The 20,411-nt window shown below is 33.7% G+C and overlaps 1 protein-coding gene across 2 annotated transcripts in view; it reads right to left on the reverse strand.

The window, feature by feature from the left end:
- Rbfox1 (RNA-binding Fox protein 1) overlaps nucleotides 1–20,411 on the reverse strand; it is a 402,117-nt gene that overhangs the window by 45,952 nt on the left and 335,754 nt on the right. Inside the window, exon 5 of one of the 2 annotated variants that reach the window (XM_072529090.1) lies at nucleotides 17,987–18,079. The exons of the other annotated variant lie outside the window; for it this stretch is intronic. Within the exon in view, the coding sequence (XP_072385191.1) occupies nucleotides 17,987–18,079 (93 nt within the window). The remainder of the gene's footprint in view (nucleotides 1–17,986; nucleotides 18,080–20,411) is intronic. 2 annotated transcript variants of the gene reach the window in all.

Genomic DNA, 20,411 nt, shown 5'->3' on the forward strand with positions numbered 1-20,411 from the left:
ACCAAAACTTAGGTATCAAGATAACAAGAGGATGATCTAAAATCCATTGGAGTTAAAGCATGGAGAAGAGTTGCCAGCGACAGGGGCGAATGGAAGATTGTTCTGAAGAAGGCTTTGGCTCACAACGAGCTGTAATGCCACTGATGATGATGAGATAGAATAAGTATACTGAGACAGATAAATATGATGGTAAGATGCACAAAATAAGACTGGTTACGGTTTTTATTGATTTTAAGAATGTTTAAAAAGATCAGAAATAATTACGAAACTACAAGACCTTGATATAACGAAAAAACTGAACAATTAATAAGAATGCATAGTATAAAGTAAAAGTAAAAAATTGGCAAACAGATAGCTTTACAGCAAACATAAAAAAATTATGACAAGGCGTAACTGTCCCAACGTTACTGTTTAATTTAGTACTCGAAAAAATAATAAATAATAAATATTTCTTCTAGAATCCACCAATGTACTAACAACTATGCTAATTAGCTAGTACTTTTAGTAAGATCAACCATCCATAAAAAGGGAAGCAAAGAATATTGTCAGAACTATAGAGGAATTGCAGTATAAGTACGATCAACATGATAAACATTAAAAAAATAAAATTAGAATATAGGGACATGGAAGCAGATGAAAAAGCAGGTTTTAGAGCAAGGAGATCTACTGTCGATCACATTTTTACTATTACCCAATCAGTACCAAACTTAAGCAAGTTGATCAAATTGTCTACCTTGGACATGAGTTCAATTCTAACGCAGAGAGTCATGGTGAAATTAGATCCAGAATTGAGCAGGCCAGAGCCGCTTTTAGAAGGATGTCCAAGGCAATATGTAACAGAGACCTAAAATTGACATTGCGAACTGCTACGTGTTACTTTATGGTGTCGAGTCTTCGACTGTGAATAAAAATGACCTAAATCGCCTTGAGGCTTCCGAAATGTGCTGCTATAGATGATTTTTAAAAGTTTCTTGGGTGGAGAAGATTCGAAACTCAACAATACTAGAACGTCTCAGCAAGACTACTCTCATCAAGAAGAGAAAGCTTCGGACATGTAATGAGAGGTCCCAAATATAGGTTGCTACAAAATATTATGCAAGGCAAACGTAGTCCAGGACGAAGAAAGGCGTCATGGTTGAAGAACTTGCGAGATTGGTATCGTATTGATACAAGCATGCTATTAAGGGTAGCAGTGAATACAATGTAAGACAGCTGTGATGGCAACGTTCTGAAAGGACATGGTACATTAAGAAAAAACAATCGGTGGAAAATAAATGTGCATTTAATCAAGAAACACATTTTATTTGTCGATCTGAAGAAAGCCTATGGCAGTGTTCCTTAAACTAAACTGTGGAAATGCCTAGAAAGTTGTGTTGGCTAATAAATTCTGTACAAGAGTTGCGTACAGAAACACCTTTATAAAATCTAAAACGACATATGGTATGTCAAATCCATTTAAGATAAACAACGATCTAAAACAGTCATGTTGCCCGTTGCCGATCTTATTTAAAATATACTAGAAACATGACGTAAAACTTGGGAAGAAGAAATGTAAAAATATAGCAATTCAATTAACTACAAACAACATATTATATACACTACACTTTGCTGATGATCAAGTGGTATTAGCCCAAGCACATGAGGACCTAGAAGGCAAGCTAGTTTCAGAATACAAAAAATTAGGCTTGAAGGTAAATATGATCAAATCTAAATATATGTGTAGAGGAAGAAAAAAGATCTGATTTAACGATGGAGAACGTTTACAATATAACCAAACGTACAAATATTTGGGCATAGAATTGTGAGAATGGAGACCGGCATACTGCCGAAAAGAGCCCTAGATAGTTCAATACAAGACCAATAGGAAGAACACGGTAAAGTGGGAGTATCAAATGGCAGCAGACGCGCAAAATTTGCTAGACTTGAGAACTTGGAGAAGATCGGCGCGGGGCCGTCAAGTTTGAAGGCCAAGGCTCGATTTGGGCTAGTAATGGGACGTAATTTTACTAACGGTGATTCAGTCACGGTGATTTATAAATCACCGATAACTAGCGTTCCTTGATAACTTCGATAACCGTGATCAGTGACCAGATATATCAGATATCAAATCTCGGTCACCAGTCTCACAAAACTTGTTTATATAATAAATATTATGATATTCTCGGTGAACGTGATTTGGAGAACGGTGATTAACATCTGGGGATTTACCAACTGATCACGGCGAGATTTAAAAATCACCACGTTCACCATCACTAATTTGAGCTATAGTGTGATTGGAGAAAGAGAGAATGTTTAAAACAAACTTATGGCGGGAAAAATGATAGTTTAAAGGACATATCGAAAAACCAAAATTATAAAAGAAATTAGTGCACAAAGGCAAGAGATGGTTGGGGCATAATCAGAGCTACACAGATGATGAAAAAATATTTTAGACACATTGTTAAGTAGTAAAGAAAAGAGTATATACATATTGGACAAGGATGAATGGAATAATTTTTAAAAGACATTCATATGAAAGTATGGATATAAAACTGTTATAGTTTATAGAAATATACGGCTTTAGTGATTACATTGATGTTTTTAAAATTAGTACTACCTCATAGTAAGAGACAAAAATAAAAAATATACGAAATTTTTCAAGGCGACGAAGAAAAGTTCAATTTCCTCAACCCCAGGGGTTTCATCATAGAGACATCTTTTGATCGCTTCACCCAACGTCCTGTAAAATTCGATTATTTATGTAATACGAAAGGCCTCGAATCGGTTTTGATTGAAAAATTAGCCTAGTTACAGAACACTGAATTTTTTATCAGGTATAAATAATGAACCTTGAAGACATTTTCACATTTTGACGGTAATTGAAATCGTCACAAGCCTGGAGGAATTGAAAAGTAAATCAAATACAGAAATTGTTTTATAATTTGTAGAACGGTAGAGATATTATTTTTATGTAATAGAGACGTCAAATAGCTACAAAATGTTTAAAAATATATTTTACACATTATGAAAAACATTTCGTGGATAAAAGATATTTACACAGTATTTGGAAAAAAAGCATGGGTTCATAAAGCCTAAAACTGCTCTGTGGGATGAATGACATAGAAAAGCTTAGAATGGATTATTAGAGTATTACCGCAAATTAGTTAAGTGATTAACTGTCTTATTTACCAAAATACTAAAATATAAGTACAAAATGCGTAAATACCACAAGATTGGCTTGCAAGAATAACAATATTATATCTTCAAAAGGCAACAAAAATCCAGGCCTAAAAACAAAAGAGAAATACTACTCTTAAACATTACCATTAAGCTATTTTCCGGAATATTGGAGGAAAAAAACTAAAAGAACTAATCTATATTAAAGAAGACCATCAAATGTAAATATGTCTTTCAAAAGAGGCTAATCTACAACAGACGCAGTGTTTACAATAAAAAAAATCAAAGAAAAATAACTTAATACATTTGTATAATGTGTTTTGTAGATTTAACTAAGATACCAATAGAGAAGGAAACCCACGCTTATATTATAAAAACAGTACACGGTTTAAATAAAATCACAAATAACAAGGAATATTCTCACATCGAGAGGGATCAGACAAGTTAAACGCTCTCAAAATGGGATAACGAATGTATAATGTCAATCACCATGGTCTGCTTTGCAGATTACAGAATAATTATAGTCGAAACCGATGACGGACAAAATTGCATACATTTCGTCAGATAAGTCGCTGACTTCATGTGATCTACTTATTCGAAAGACAAAATGCCTTACCATAGCTGGAGACACCATAAAATCAAATTGTAGAGCCGATAGCACAGTTCAAATATCTAGAAATTTTACTGTGGTCACGGTCCAACAAGGCCTTGTAGATAAAGCAGTAAGAGATTAAGAACAACGGATATATGAGAGCAGGGAGATATGGTACTATAGAATTAGAAATCACTTGGATTACAAAGTTGTCAGGTTTCAGTATATATGCGGAAGAATTCACTGAAAATTGAAGAATAGAACACGAAATTATACAATAATAAACTATATAAAACGATGACCATACCTACTTTGTTATAGAGACGTGAAAGTTGGTAATAACGCAAACAAATGACTCTAAAATCCAGCGAAATGAGATTTCTCGGAACTAATAGGCAAATAGTTTAGATATCGGAAATAAATATATTAGGAACTATAACAGCTACAACTAGAAGAGAGCAAGCAAGAAAAGAAGAGATGGCTAATAACAGACGGAAAACAAAGTCAATAGTATAGTGACGTGAGAAGAATGAAGGAAAATAGAGTACCGAGAATTACAGAGACTACCAAAGAATGCCACCGAAGGAATGGAAAGATAGTTCACAACCCAATAAACATTTTAGCAATGAATCGGTATAAACAGATCAAAAGATCATAAAAAAAAAAGATAAAGAATTAGCGTACGTCAACCAAAGAATAAGATATTAAATAAATTCGGTTAGGGTAAAAATTCTAGAAAAAATAATTGTAAAACGAATCCACAAAACGACCAGTACTAAAACCAAAGTGGGTAAATAGAGAAAGAATAATAAACTGTTCACAAAGGAAAATAAAATAAAATATAAAACAACATTATTTTATTCAACGAAGCAGAGAGTGTTAGAAGTGTATTTGGAACTATAACATAAATAATGAAAGCCTGAAGGCATTTCTTCGCATAATTCGCGCCACGATAACTAAGAGGTATGAAGAAATAAGTGATAATTGCAAGAGATTGGTGTAGACAATCAGAACACACAACTAAAAAGGTATACTGCAAAAAGGTCAAGAGGTCGACCGCAAATGAGATGGAAAGATGACATTGAGCAAAGCACAGGTCCAATGAGGAAAAGACAAACAGAAGACAGAGACAAATGGGAGAGGCCTATATTCAACACATGAATAGATTTTGGTGCTTAATATTAATATTCCCAATATCGACATAAGGATGTTAATCTTGAACCCTACGACAAGCGGAAAGAAGATAGACGCCACTGGAATGTTCTGTTGGAGAAGAATGTTACGATTTCCGTGGACCGATCACCGGACAAATAATTCAATTTTAAATAACCTGAAGTTCAGCAAACGGCAAAAGGTAGACGACCGAAGATCACGAGGAAGGTCCCAATAAGATGGATCGACCAAATTACAGGAATATGCAAAAGACATATGCATAAGTTTAAAGAAATGATCAAAGACAGAGATCTTTGGAGAGGGACAATATAAGAGATCACGATGACCACTAAACTCCCTCCGGAGAGTCAGGACTGAAGGGAGAGATTGTCAATGTAGTGATAAAGATAAGCGAATAACCAAAACGTACGGAAAGTATACGGTACTCGTAGAAGATGCTGAAGAAACGAAAGCCATTTTGAAGATTTTTTTCGAAAAGTCCATATACGTACGGAAACTTATCAGGATTAAAGAACAAACGAATAAAAGGGAGTGTTAAAGTGTCAACAAAGTAAATAAATTATTTTGTTTAGTTACTCGGTTTATCTTGAGAAGACCGGTCAGAAAAAATGATAGCATGTGATTTGTCTTTAAAAAGATGACAGTAAAATTATCTTATTAGTAATTCCATTGTAAATCCTGAGGAAAAATCAGGAAGAAAACTTAGCAGAGGTGACCCACAGGTGAAAATGTCGGTAAGTATTGGATCTGCATTGCCGGCCAACGCGTAACTTAGCACAGTCCAAAACCTTAGTCAAGACCGGAACCATTTGTCAACTGGCAGCTGACGTATAACAGGTGCGTAGGTAAATACATTGATATACAGGGTGTAGTCAGAAAATTCTTTTGCTTTTTTTTAGCTTGTTGAAAATTTTTAGCTTAATGAGATTAGACAGTTTGTCGTATCGGGACAAAATGAAACGTTGTTGGAAAGAGGAGGGGATAGCAAATATATTGAGACAGAAAAAAAAAGAAGAAAAGTTTACGTCTAAGAAGAAAATGGATGGTGTCCATACTCGAAGATTTTAAATTTTCTATAAGTCAAAATCTGGAAAAACCTAACACAAGATAAAAAAAGTGTAAGAAAACTATTGAAAGCCTCGATGCCTGTTGAGTTGTTATGTATGTATGTATACAGATCCGTTTATCGCAAAGATACTGTCACGTAATGTCTTGATCATGCGCAGTAAAGATATATATATACACACATATTCCTTTACTGTGCATAATCCGAACATCAGAGGACGTCCTAGTAGACTCGTTTCGCGGTAAACGTTCCTACTTTATATGAAATACCTATTCTTATGTGTAAGTAGTTTTATCCTAGTTTCAGCAATGTTTTAAAAGCAAAAATGTAATGGTAATTAGGTGTTAAAATCAAAAATTAATCTGCAAATATTTTTAACATGGGGCAGTTGTTATACGAGGAAAGACAAATCATCTTCAAAAAGAAATATTTTATTAAAAAAAGATGTAACAACTAATAGATTTAAATAATGTAACAAATATTTAAGAAATATTGCCTAAAAAGTATTCTATATAAATGTCAATTTTTTGTCTTCTTCTTTGTTTCTTTATGTAGTGTTCAACATGTACTTAAACCATCAGAATCCATGTCAAGTTTTCCGGAACCCTTCTGAACCACGTGGTGGTGATGTGATCAAATTAAGTCGAGAATTGCCAACTCTTTTATATAAGCTGAATCGCAGTTATTTTTCAGTTCGAACATTTCGGAAAACAGACAAACACAGAACTAGCAAATCGGCAGACTCATAGGATCCGCTTACTACCAACAAGAACAAAACCTTCGAGCTAGGTTTTTGGTTGAACATTTCATTCTAAAGTTAAAATAAATAAGTCATTAATATAAAAAAACAGGTGTCAAGAATGTTTATAAACGAGAACTTACTTTTTTCTTTCCCTTTACTGATACAAACTTAAGTTTTGAGCGCTTCTTGCTGTGATTGTCCATTATTTATGAAGCATCTTTGATGCCACAATATTAGTGTTATTAATATTGCCAGAAAACAAAAAATCTTGAAATAAGTACCATATTTATAAGGTTTATAAAGAATATAATACAAAAAATAATTACAAAAAATATTTATTAAATCTGGGATCATTAATACAACCAAAAATCTTGTCGTAAATATGTTATCCTTTCTGGTAGTTGTGGTCTCTATGTAGACTGTCGTTGCGGTTCGTGTTGCCTATGTACTTTATATATTTGTAAAAAACCAACCTATGAAATGCATCAAAAGCTAACAATTTAAGGAACGAGGTTCAATAAATAAGTCAAACATACATCTACCATGCCAATAGCGTTGTTTAGTGCTCAATGTCACACATGGAAATGCCGTAAACATTGAGAAAATTAAAACTACTTGTAGTGAACAAAAGCAAATTTTCAAATTCTGAAAATACTGTTAATAGATGTCTAAATATGCTGTAACTAACATAGATTGGATGTCGGGAGACAAACTATTAAGGCGCTAGACGTTCAGGGTCTGCGTTTGGATTGTAGATGAGGTAAATTTATTGTTCGATCAAATTGTGCATTTTTTGTTCTATGGAATATCAAGAAACTCTATTCTTAATACTAATAATCATTATTACATAAGTTAGTCTGTTCTTTGTTTATCACACACAATGTAAATAATCCTACTGTATGGACAGATATATTCCTAGATATATAACAGATTTAAAAAAAGTGCTATTATTGTTTTTCTAGTAGTTTTTGATTAACTAAATAGCAAAAATGTGTTGTAACATGTATATTGTATCTTAATAATAATATCGTATGACATTTTTGCCGAGAAGAGATTATTTTGGATAGGTTTCGGTGCCAATCTTAAACCCTGTTTCATTTAACTGGTGTTCATACTTACAATGCCAGTATCTTGGCAGTCAGACAATGTTTCCTAATCAAATATGTCTTTATTACATTAAACACAGATCACTATTATATGTTCTAGAAGAATTCTATTCAGAATTTATTGCATACGAGCAAATCGAGAAAATCAGAACTGTAACCTTTATAGTATTACCAATAGATTAGGTAGATAGGATAGGATAGGCTAGATAAAAGAGCGGTCAATAAAACCATGATAGCCTTGATAGTCGCCAATATCCGAATCAAATAAGGCGTTGAAGAAGAAGGATAGACTATATGAAGTATTATGTCTATAATATCAGGAAAAGGAGAACAGGACAAAGACGACTGATAGTCCGGAAATCTCTGTACGGTACGGATTTTGTTTTCTTTGATAAAGCAATAAATTGTATAACTCCGGGTAAATATTTATATATTTATGTCATTAAATATTTTTGACAAAGACAAAAAGATACCCTAAAACCTTCGAACCAAAGCGTTCGATTCTTGTATCCTTCCCGTTCTCACTTACGGAGCTCAAACCTGGACATTCACAAAAAAGAACATGGACAAGATTCGAAAAACTCAGCGAGCCATGGAACGACAGATGCTTGGTATCTCACTAATAGATCGGCAAACGAACGAAGCAATCCGGAACAAAACAAAAATAAAGGACGCCGCGAGACAAGCAGCTAAATTAAAATGGAAATGGGCTGGACGCAACGAACGTCTCGAAGGTGGTAGATGGAACAAAGAAGTCGGAAACTGGCGACCGTACGATGCGAAGAAACCAAGAGGAAGACCTCAAATGCGCTGGCGCGACGATATCAAAAGAGTCGCAGGACCAATGTGAAAACGCCTAGCACACAACAGGGATGAATGGCGAGAAATGGGAGAGGCCTTTATTCGACAATTCGGATAGAAAAAAGGCTATAAAAAAAAATATTTTTGTTAGGCGTTATGCAGTGTCAGGTTGACAGGTCCAGGAGCTTTGCCATCTTTTAGTTATGATATTGCTTTTTCCACTTCATCTGATATGATTGGTAAGTGGTCATTACATGTGACTTCTTGTATTTGGTCCATTTGCAAATTTCTTGATTTTTTTTGTGATAACGTTCCCTGTTGATCCCGAAGTTTGATAGCTGTGTTGGATTTGTGGAATAGGGATAACATACGTAAATTAAAAACAGGAATGTACTACGACCTAATTGCACACCAAACTATCAGAAATCAGAACAACCTGCAAGGTGGAAAAGATGGGCGAGTGAATACTGAATAGGAAGAGAGAATTGAACAATCATATAGGCAGAATGGCAGGCGTTAAGGTAGTCAAGTTAGCAAGAGACAAATTGGCGTTGGGTAGAAGTGTGGGGCGACCACGGAAGAGATAGGGAGACAATATAACATAAAGGCACAATGCAAGAAAACAGAAACAAACAGAATTGCTAATTCAGAACCAATTTCATCTTAAGTGAATTGATTATCAGAAAAAGAGGAGTAGAACTAGTGAAAAACATTTATAATTGGATCAATTAAAACTGGTATAAATAATCAAAACAATACAACGATTAGTCAAAGATACACCAACCGCTATAAAGACAACAGTGTGTGATGCCAGTAATGACATGTCAAGAAGCAGAAACATCAACTCTAAACAAGCGAACAGCATTAAAAATTAGAGTTGCGAGGAGATGTCGCATAGATGATCATCGACTCTATATGTGATGGAACCAGTAGACTCAAATAGAATTGATGGGACACGTGGCTAGAATCCGAGATTTAAGATAGACACTGAAACTATTGGAATTGAGATTGAAAACAAACAGAATATGTATAGAAGTAAAATTAACCTACGAAAACAAAATTAGATGAAGAAAATGGCGGTGGATAACTCACACATTGTTAAAATAACAGCAACACGTGCTAAATAAAGTCAACAGTACTACAAGACGAGACCACAACACCAAAAGAGTTGTCATCATCATCAGTGGCGTTACAGCTCTTTATGAGCCAAAGCCTTCTTCAGAACACTCCTCCTTTCTCCCCTGTCTCTGGCAACTCTTCTCCATGCTCTAATTTCGATAGACTTCAAATCATTTTCTAGGTTGTCTTGGTACCTAAGTCTCGGTCTTCCTCTTCTTCGTTGTCCGATCGGCCCTCTTCGGTCAAAAACTTTTCTGACTATGGCATCTTCCTCTCGTCTGATTACATGACCTATCCATCTGAGGCGTGCTACCTTAATGAATTTTACAACGTCAGGTTCTCCAAATCTTCTATACAACTCAAAATTGTAACACCTGCGCCACAAACCTTGTTCTTTTATGCCTCCATATATTCGTCTTAGTATTTTTCGCTCAAAACGCTTGAGCAATTCTTGGTCATTCTGTGTTAGTGTCCAAGTTTCTGAACCATATGTTAGCACTTGTCTTATTAGTGTTTTGTATACAGTCAGTTTAATTTTTCTAGGCATTTTTGAGGCCATCTGTCTTCTTAAGCCATAGTAACACTTATTGGCGAGCACTATTCTTCTTTTGATTTCTTCACTGACGTTGTTATCTTTGGTTAGCAGCGACCCTAAGTATATAAAGGTGTCAACACCTTCCAGTTCTAGGTCATCAATTATTATTCGTGTAGGTGTCGGGTTGCTTGACCTAGTGCAACACATATATTTGGTCTTTTGAACATTTATATTTAGTCCCATTCTGTGTGCAGATGCTCTTAACGACCGAAATGCTTCAGTCAGAGATTCTGTGGACCTACCTATGATGTCTATGTCCCAACAGAGTTGTGGAGAAATGAAATATTTCATAACACTGTGCTTTGCTTAGATATTGCGATAGTTTTAACTGGGCGATGGCCTGCAGATGTACGTATAAAGAATTTTATTCGAAAATAGAGTCCTAATTTCTTTATTTTTTTAGTAAATAAGTTTTAATGACCGTGGACAGATGTGAAGTTTTTTAACATCAGATAATACTACTTTTCATATTGTTTGAAATTTGTCAAATTTTAATATCCCTCAACACTGAACTTGAAACGATTTTCTATCTGTGTATGATACAACAATGATGTCCATTAGCTGTTTGAAACAACCGTAGTCAAACTTTAATACAAAACAATCATTTGAAAATAACTTTTGACAGGGAAATTAATTAATAGAAGTAAATATTAAACACATTTCAAATAGCTGTATGTACATTTCATAAAATTATATTTGCCAATACTTCACAATTACAGTTTACATTAATCTCCTGCCCATCTGTTTGACATGTTAATTTTGAGATAGACTATTTATCTAATTCAAATGTATAAAACATCGAAGCACAAACTAAATACAATATGTTTCAACATGGTTGCTAATTTGAAAACAATATTTTAGTCCCTAGTAAATTGGATTATATTTATAAATTTTTGTAGTACATACAGAGTGCGCCAAACCTCTTGGTTTCTTTGATTACGGCTAATCTATGAACTATATAAAAAAACGTTTCAAACAAACCTGATGTATATCAATGACGTCTATGATTTAAAATTATTTTCAATTATACAGGGTCAATCAGAACAACGGAATGAACCAAAGTTGTGTTTTTTAATCCATAGTCCCCCACGACGTTTAGATTTTTTTTTGACAGTTACTTCCTAACGGTACTTTTAAGTCCGCCTTATTTTATTGGTCATAAATTTTTACAATAAGCTAAAAGCGTTGTTTATTGCGGACGATCCTTTCGAGTACTTACAAATCTTATTCTGTATTTAAAACGAAATCGTTTGAATAACATTCGAAGTTTTAAACATCAGCTGAAAACTAGGGTTGTGATTGTGAGTGTAATTTTATGTGGTAAGTATTATTAAATTTATTTAAACAAATCGTGAAATTAGAATCTGACTATTATTCACAATGAATGTCTATAGTTTTTAGAACAAATAAACATTAAAATTTTTACTGAAATCGAGTATTTCGGACTTAGAAGTACCGTCGGGAAAACTAACGATCGAATTTTATTTACAGTTGTTGTCGCAGGCATGGCAAAGAATAAAATGGATTTCAAAACAATATTTAATCACTAACGAGCTACTAGAGATTTTGGAAGAAGACGAGCTTTTGATTTAATTCCGTTATGATAATAATCAAAACACTGATATCGACAATTTTGAATTTTATGAAAAGAATTTTTTTACTTACCGACTTTATATATTAGGTTCGCTAGCAGAAATAATAGAAACTAATAGTATATTATATTCTTCAGACTGAGGAAAGCATACAAGGTGAAGAGGAAACAGATGACGAAGAACAAATAATAGAAACTGAATTAGCAGTGAAAAAACTGAAAGCGAAAGAAAGTGGGAACTAAAAGTAAAAGAAGATTCAGATCTTAGTGGATATAACCAACCTGAAGGAATTAATGACCACGAATTTATAGAATATAACACTGCTCTTAATGTTTATTTGAAGATGTTAGGTCCTGCTGTAGAAAAAAATTTTTTTTCAGTCCAACTTATACGCTACTCAGCACAATAAGACATTAAATCTAACGACTGACGAATTTCTGTGTTTTGCTGGAATAAATGTTTTGATGAGTTATCATCAGTTGCCCAGTCTTCAATCTTATTGGAGCAGCAATAACGTTCCTCTAGTTAGTGAGTCTATGCCCAGAAACAGATTTCAGGAGATTTTATAAAACTTGTATTTGAATGATAACAGTTTACTATCCAAGGAAAACAAGGATAAAATTTATAAAGTACGGCCTTTGATGGAAATTTTAAACAGTCAGTTTGGATTATTACACTATGGAAGTATGTATTTGACTATTGTCAAATTCAATGGCAGAAGCAGTCTCAAACGATATAACTCAGTAGAAGGGTGATATCAATTCTGGTGCCTTATAGTACGAATTTATAAAAGAGTTAGACATTTATAGGGGAAAAATAAATTCGTTGCAGCAAAATACAATAATTGTCCTTTAGGCAAAAAAGTTGTATTATCATTAGCAGAAGAGGAACGCCACAAGAAACAAATTCTTTATTTTGATAATTACTACATTATAATAAACTTTCTGGAAGTTTTGCAAGGTCAAGAAATTTTTGCTTATGGTACAATAAGAAACACAAGGAGAGGTTAACCAAAAACAATGAAAGTAGACAAAATGTTAAAACGAGGAGATGCTAATATTATGGTCTCTAACACTGATATAGCATTCTATAAATGCAAAGATAATCCTGTAGTATGCCTTGCCTCAAACTTCCATGGTACTAATGAAGTTACGATTCAAAGAAAGGACAAAACTGGTAAAAAGTGTAATATAACACCCCCATCAGCAATAGAAGATTATTATAAGTATATGGGAGGGGTTGATCATGCAGATGGACTCAGGTTTCGCTAAACTATAGACGCACAAATAATTAGTTAATAATAAAATAGTTCTAGTTTTCTTTTAAGTCAGGTGGGATCTGTGAAGCGTGACTGTCCATTCAGAATAGACACTTCTTGGCTTTCTTTCCAGTTCACACGTGATTTTTGGTTAACAAAATAATCAAGTTAGTTATTGATGCTACTTTCATAATACACTAATGCAAGGAGGACACCTAAAGAAAGTATTGCTTATAGAACTGCATTGATTCTCGTACTGTTACTTGATTCTGCCAATAGAATGAAAATATTTCTTTGTCTTGGAGGTATTTGACAGTAAAGAAATTATACCCAGAGAACAATTATAAGATTTTATAGGGTTATTTTTCCTTTTTAAGTATAATACCTACTTAAAAAATACGATTTTGTTCTTATTTTCTTTAGTTTAAAGTTTAAAAAAATATATGTTCATCTTTTCATAGAGGGACAATTCCATTTAAACAAATAGCACAATTTGAACGACTTACCTCTCCCAAAATCCACACGAAGGTCCTTAAAATCTGAGACGCCCTGTATTTAATTAAGAAGCTTGTGTGATTTTGCCAGTTAGCACAAATAGTTCGAAACCAGAAACAAAAGCCTTCTAATTCTTGTCTGAAGGTGAGTAACTTTTACAGGTTTAGGTTAGGTATCTGTATTTTATCTACACGGGATTTTTCGATGTCGACTATCTGGATACCCAAACTAAAATAAATTTGGCTAGACACAAATAAAATTACTATGATTTTTAACAAAAAACTAAATTTAAATATGTAGAGTATACCGAAAGACAATTTTCCGGAATAGAATAGAAAACATAGTCTGACTTATGTTTTTAAAACTCGATTCAGGAAAACTACTTTTAGAAGCAGTAACTTGAAAATAAACAAATTGAGAAGAAATTTAGAAAATAATCTAATGCAATGTTAATGCATGTCTCAAATGAAGCCTCTAATAGAAATAATTACTATTGAATTCACTGTATTTTAGGGATTTAAGTAACTGGTAATTGTAAATAAATTATTCTAACAATTTACAATTTTAAAGAGGTAAATATACACAAGATTTATTTCTGAAGAGAATGTCAACACTATTATTTCAAAAAATCAAATGGAGAACAAAAGATAGACCTACAATTATATTTTAAAGAAAATTCGCAACAACAAGATATCGTATAATGGAAAAAGGAACAAAGAAAACGATGGAATAAAGAGGCCAAGATTAGCTTCAAAGAAACGGATAGGTTTTTGTCCCGGATCCTTCGTTTAAGCTCATCCCAAACATGCTCTTGGATTTATGTCCGGGCTCAAAGCAGACCAATTTATTGTAGGTATGGTGGTGACTCGTGCGGTATGGCATCGTGCATTAAAATAAAGGCATCACCAATCAATCCCGCCTATGGAACCACATGTTCCTCTAAAATGTCTCTAATGTAACGAGTCGTCGTTAAACCTCCTCCACGTCCTTCACCAGGCACTAAAAACCAACTGGGTTTTCTCATGCATGGAAATGCCTGCCCAAAATATACAAGAACCATCTCCATAGGACATAGTTTTTCGTATACAACATTGAGCAAATCGGTCTCCTGTCCTTCTACAGACTCGACGCCTACACGGCAACAAGGTTGCCGTGTAGGCAGATCCTACTTTAGTCGGAAAATAATACCTGACTCCATGATAGTCGTCCCAATCCAGATATTCGCGAGCAAATTCTAATCGCCTTTTTTGTTGTCAGGTTGGCTGCCTTCAGTCTCCTTCTGACTGTCCAAACACTGCTCCGTCCGGCTCTCGGAGATTAGAATACAGCCGGGGCAAGTTATCCCTGCCTGTCATAAGGCGACTAATGGGAAGGAATGGGCCTTAATTTCCCATTAAGGGCGTGGGGTTATGGCACGTACCCACTTTGGACGATTTAAGAGTGAGAGAGGAGAGCTCCACGGCGGCTACCTGTCTACGTGCTAGGTCGAGTCTCGAGCTGCGTTCACCTTTCCGCCACACGAATTTCTTCATGTCCAAACAATGGTAACCACACCTCGGACCTCTCTAAGCTCTTGTTTGAGATTAGCACCAGTCGATTTCTCAGGAATTTCGGTACAAGAAATCGATCATCTGCCTTCGTTGTGATTCGTTTACGGCCTCCCCCTTGTTGGCAGACATAATCACCAGTATCTTGGTACGAACGATACACTGAAGGCACAGCTGATTGGCTTAAATTTAGTCGATTTGCTACGGCCCTCTGGATCAGACCCTCTCCCAATAATGCTACTGCTTGAGCTGCTTTGACGGATGTGGTATTCATTTGTAATGCACTTGCGAATGTATTAGTGGGTTGCTATGGAAATTATGCGTACGATGTTAACCGAAACAAGTCGGTACGTGTCTATTTCAATGAATCAAATTCTGACCCCCTCTCTACGTGTTGCATTCTTTATTTGGAATACGTAATCTGATTTACCCAAAAAAAAACTTTTTTAAAACTCAATAATGAGGTTAATGATTGTACATTAAATATTTTTAAATTTACACTTTTTAGATTGAACAGACGTTTGTGAAAGACGGATGGCCAGCAGAAAGGAGACTACTAGAAAAACTAGAGATAACGAGACAGCTGATCAACGGCACAGCTGTAGGGTTTTTTTTGTAAGCTTAATTTATGAATTCAAAAGTTCAAAAAAAAAAGGAATAAGGAAGTTGATAAGGAACAACAAGAGAAAGAGCTAAACAAATAGAGAACATGAATCTGATCAAAACAAAAAATATAAAAACTAATTTATTATTATGTATGTGTAAGAACGGATGATAAATATGCGAAATGTATGATCACACATTAAAAGTTAAGATAATATGATGATGGTAATGTTTCTAGAACTACTTAGGTACGTCAACAAATATGGCAGAAAACCAGTACCTACTTTTTAAGTTTTCTTTTGAGTTTAACATTTATATTGTTCTACATTAACGCTAGAGGACGATAGCATGTTTAAATATTAAATATTACCAATATTTACCTAATCCCAGTAATAAACGATGAAACCAAAATGAATATTAGTGAATATAACATTAATATAGCATTAGATAAAAAATAATGATAAAAACTAGTATTTTTAGGAAGAAATTAAGTGTGTTAGCCAAATTTGTTATTGGGTTGGATCCACCATCTTGTAGTAGGATAGTAGACAGTAGTAGGAAGAAGAATGAGAGTTTATGTTGTAGGAAAACTGCCATAAAGTATATAATTTTTAATATGAATAAACTGCCATCTGGCGTGGTACTCAACAATTCTACTGTTATGCTCCAAAAAACTTTTCCTAGGAAATCAAAAATGTAGTAATTTTTTACTCGGTTGAAGTGTCGTCTAGCAGTTTTCGTCAGAACTGTTTTCAAAAACAAAACCACTAATAGACAGTGTGCGTCTTTTCCATATTTTCTGCTGGAGAACTTAAGAGCAAGATGTATACATAGGGAGCATCAATATATTTGTGCAGTTCTTAATCTTCTATTAAGTTTCTTCTTAAGTAACTGGCCTTCTTAGGAAATTTTTTGCAATTTAGTAAGACTTATAATTTTGTATTGACTGATTTCTTAGTAAAAAAAAAGAGAAATGCATTCCACATACATATAAGTGAACTATTTACTCTGTAGATAGGTTAGGGATATAAAAATTGACTCGTTGGGCGGTACCAGTAGCGTCTGTGAAACTAACAATGGACGATTGTTCAACACTCAAAGTCGGCAATTCATTTGACTTAAGACGACGTCCACCCAAAGTAGTAAAAAACTTCGATTAAGTTGTTGAATAAAAAAATATATCTGACAGTGTGTGCGGCAAAAGAACGTCAAAACAACACGTGTGAAGCAAGGGAGTGTTCGATGTGCTACCGGTTAGTCACTAAAGCCAGCAAGGCAGTTTCACACGGGGTTTTGACCTTTTTTTACCGGGGAGGGACGGGACAGGCCAGTGCTACACGTAGATAGCTAGAATCCGTCTCCTAGTATGAGCAACGACACGCGAAAACAGGAGTTAATGAATTGGTTTAAGGAGTGCCAAAAATGTTGGTCGCAATAAAAAGTTCGATCAATTTTCGAACATGTGGATTTTATAATTTTACTGATAGATGTGATTGTTTCATCATTTTAAGGTCTCGTTAAAATTTCTTAAATACATATTAAATAAATCAATTTTTTTATGCAAAATGGCTCACTACTTCGTTTCTTGACTGAATAATACACATTTCTTGCAATTTTATGAATAGAAAGAAAAACCGTAAATAGGAAAGTCCATTCTTGTTATAAAATTATAATAAATATTTATTATTAAGTTATATTTTAACATTAATTGTGATTCAATTTTCTAATAAAAACAAATATCTATAGTGAGGTGCTCCAATATTCTGTTTTAAAAGGTCTAGCTGTTTGTCCCTTTCTAACTTTTGAAAAATCCCTAAGAATACTTTGTGTGGTGATTGAAAGTGACGATAGGATAAACTGTTTACCGCACGATCAAACACACATACCTGAACACAAACAATTTGATCATTCAATTTGCTAATTACAGTACTTGATTATTGATAAAGAGAAAAAATTACAAAGCTAGAGACCATAAAATTCTTTATTGAAATAGGAGTTGGACCAAAATAATTAGCAGGCCTTGAATTTTTAGATCCTATCTTCTTTTCAGAATCTTTAAGGATCACATTTTAAATAGCTAGACTGCGAGTTGCTCATAGTATAAGAAAACGGATAAAAAAATGAATAATAATCATGCACACCTCTATTTTTCTTCCCTCAACCACGGTGCCATGTAGACGGTCTCGTGCGCGCTCCGCATCAGCACTATTTGCGAATGTTACAAAACCGAAACCCTGCATGCAAAGACAGACAAAACATGCATTATCAACAGCTTCTCAAACTCGTGCAATGACATGATGACGTTAGACATTTGATCGATCATAAAGACGCATGCCATTGGTATATTTTTGCTTTTTCCGCCCTAATAGCACAGCGCGGTCAATTTGTCAAAATTATTGACGGATACTCAATAGAGACGAGAAATACATTACTTAATTTCGATTTTATAGTTGATAAGATGGCATAGTGGACCATATGGGTTTAAAATTTTGGCTAAACTTCACAGATTACAGAAAAAAACGTTTTATTAAATGAAACGATTTGTTCGATAAACTATAGTGACAAAAAAGTATTAGATGGCAAAAATTAATGATTACAGTTTTGAATATAAAAATACGACTTCAACTGTGGTCAAAATCGAAGGACAGATGTTTCAAAACATGTTTCTTGATACTATTTATATGGATCTCAAATTAATATTGTTAATAATAATAATAATAAAAAATATTGTTTCCTCGTCGTTTAATAGTAATAGTACTGGTTCACACAATACAATTCTATTATATTGTGTGAAAATGGTTCATTTTTTATATCTTTCATAAATTATATCTACATTTTTGTTGCTCAGCTGTAAAAATAGGTTATTTTTTGTTATATACTCCCTTTCATTTTCTTTTATCCACGCGGACATGCATGGCATGTTGTTAGGCATTACGAACCTAACTCCTTCTCTTTCCAATCTATACAACTTAATAAATGCATAGTGATTATGACTAATGCGTTTTTTCCTGAGATCGTATTGCTCTTTTTACGCTGTCTCTCGATCTATTTCTATTTTGGTTGGTGCTCGCCCCTTTCCTTCAGTTTTCCTTGGACTACTAGTTTCTCCATATTATCGGTCCAAAGAATGTGAATAGTTTTAAATATATAGAACTGGTGAGACCTTGACGAGATCGTTAAAACACAATATATACAGTTATACAAATTGCTTAGAACCACTAAAACTATCAATTCCTATATCGCTTGTATATTCTGTGGACTTATGATCATTAAATGAGCATTAACCTTCTGTCATATTCGTAGATCATGTCCTATACGAACAAATATTTCCTGTACTTCCAGTTGCTTTCTCTCTATCTGGTCTAAACAAATACAGGGGTACTTCTATAGTATATTTCTATAAAATAATTCAGCATTTAATGTTTAACTCAAAGTAGGTTGACTTTTGTTATAAATGCTAAAAGCACTAGTATATTAATTTGTGTAAAAATGATTTATTTCTTTTATATTTCTCCTTATGTCTCGGCACCCCCATTAGATAATATTTATGGTTTCGTATAAGTTTATTCCGAAGATCATTTTCGTTTTTTAGTAGTTGAGATTTGGTTTGATTCTTTACCCCAAAGTGCTCTTCGTGAGTAATAAACTGTTTTGTAATTTACTGTTGAGGAAGATTCAACGGGCTAAATTTTTCATCTGACCTCAATTACTACTTTATTTTATTATGAGCCAGATTTTAAAGCAACTAAGCCACATTGTATAAAATGCAACAGAGTAGTATTGATTTTCGACAACAAATTTTCACTGACCATCTCACTAAATATTTTAAATGATCTTACATTGTGATACTTATAGCTACAATTTTAAACCCATATGGTCATATAAGCATATAGAAAATGCTTTTTAAGACGATCATACCTAAGAAATGTTACAATTCAATGTTTTCGTAAACCGTAATTTAAAGAGAAACATTTTTGTTTATAAGGATACCAGTTAGGTTATACATTTCAACAATATTATTTAGATTAACCAAATAGTTGTATTTTCGAATATGAGAACAGAAAAATCTTGGAACCGTTTTTTGCTCTATTTTGACCAAAATTTGTGAAACATTTCGTACATATAACAATAAAGAGCCACAGGGCTGGAATCACAGAAGTTTAAAAATTACTTTATAATGGCATTAGAAACACAGATCCTATAAATTTCCAGATACTATCCAGTTTCTTGTACGAAATATTAAGTAGTTTCTTAAAACGGTTCTTGCTAAATCGTTAAGAAATATAATTTTTTGGAGGTTTTTCGGATCTTTATTTCCAGTACTAAAACAATGTCGTCTCCAAACGTCTTTTGTAAATGTACAATATTATACGTCACCGTATGACATAAAATATATCGTTGAAAATTTAGCAGAAATTGTACATAAATCTTTAATAAAAATCATTAATTAATAATAAATTTAGAGTTAGTTGTTCCTTTTATGTTGACTTTAAACTTAAACTTTAAATTACTTTATGTATGCTTTTTACGTTTGAGAAAATTGTCTATGTTAAAGGCATCACAACT

Source organism: Diabrotica undecimpunctata, chromosome 4 (genome assembly GCF_040954645.1).
Source record: "Diabrotica undecimpunctata isolate CICGRU chromosome 4, icDiaUnde3, whole genome shotgun sequence".
NCBI classification, from domain to species: domain Eukaryota; kingdom Metazoa; phylum Arthropoda; class Insecta; order Coleoptera; family Chrysomelidae; genus Diabrotica; species Diabrotica undecimpunctata.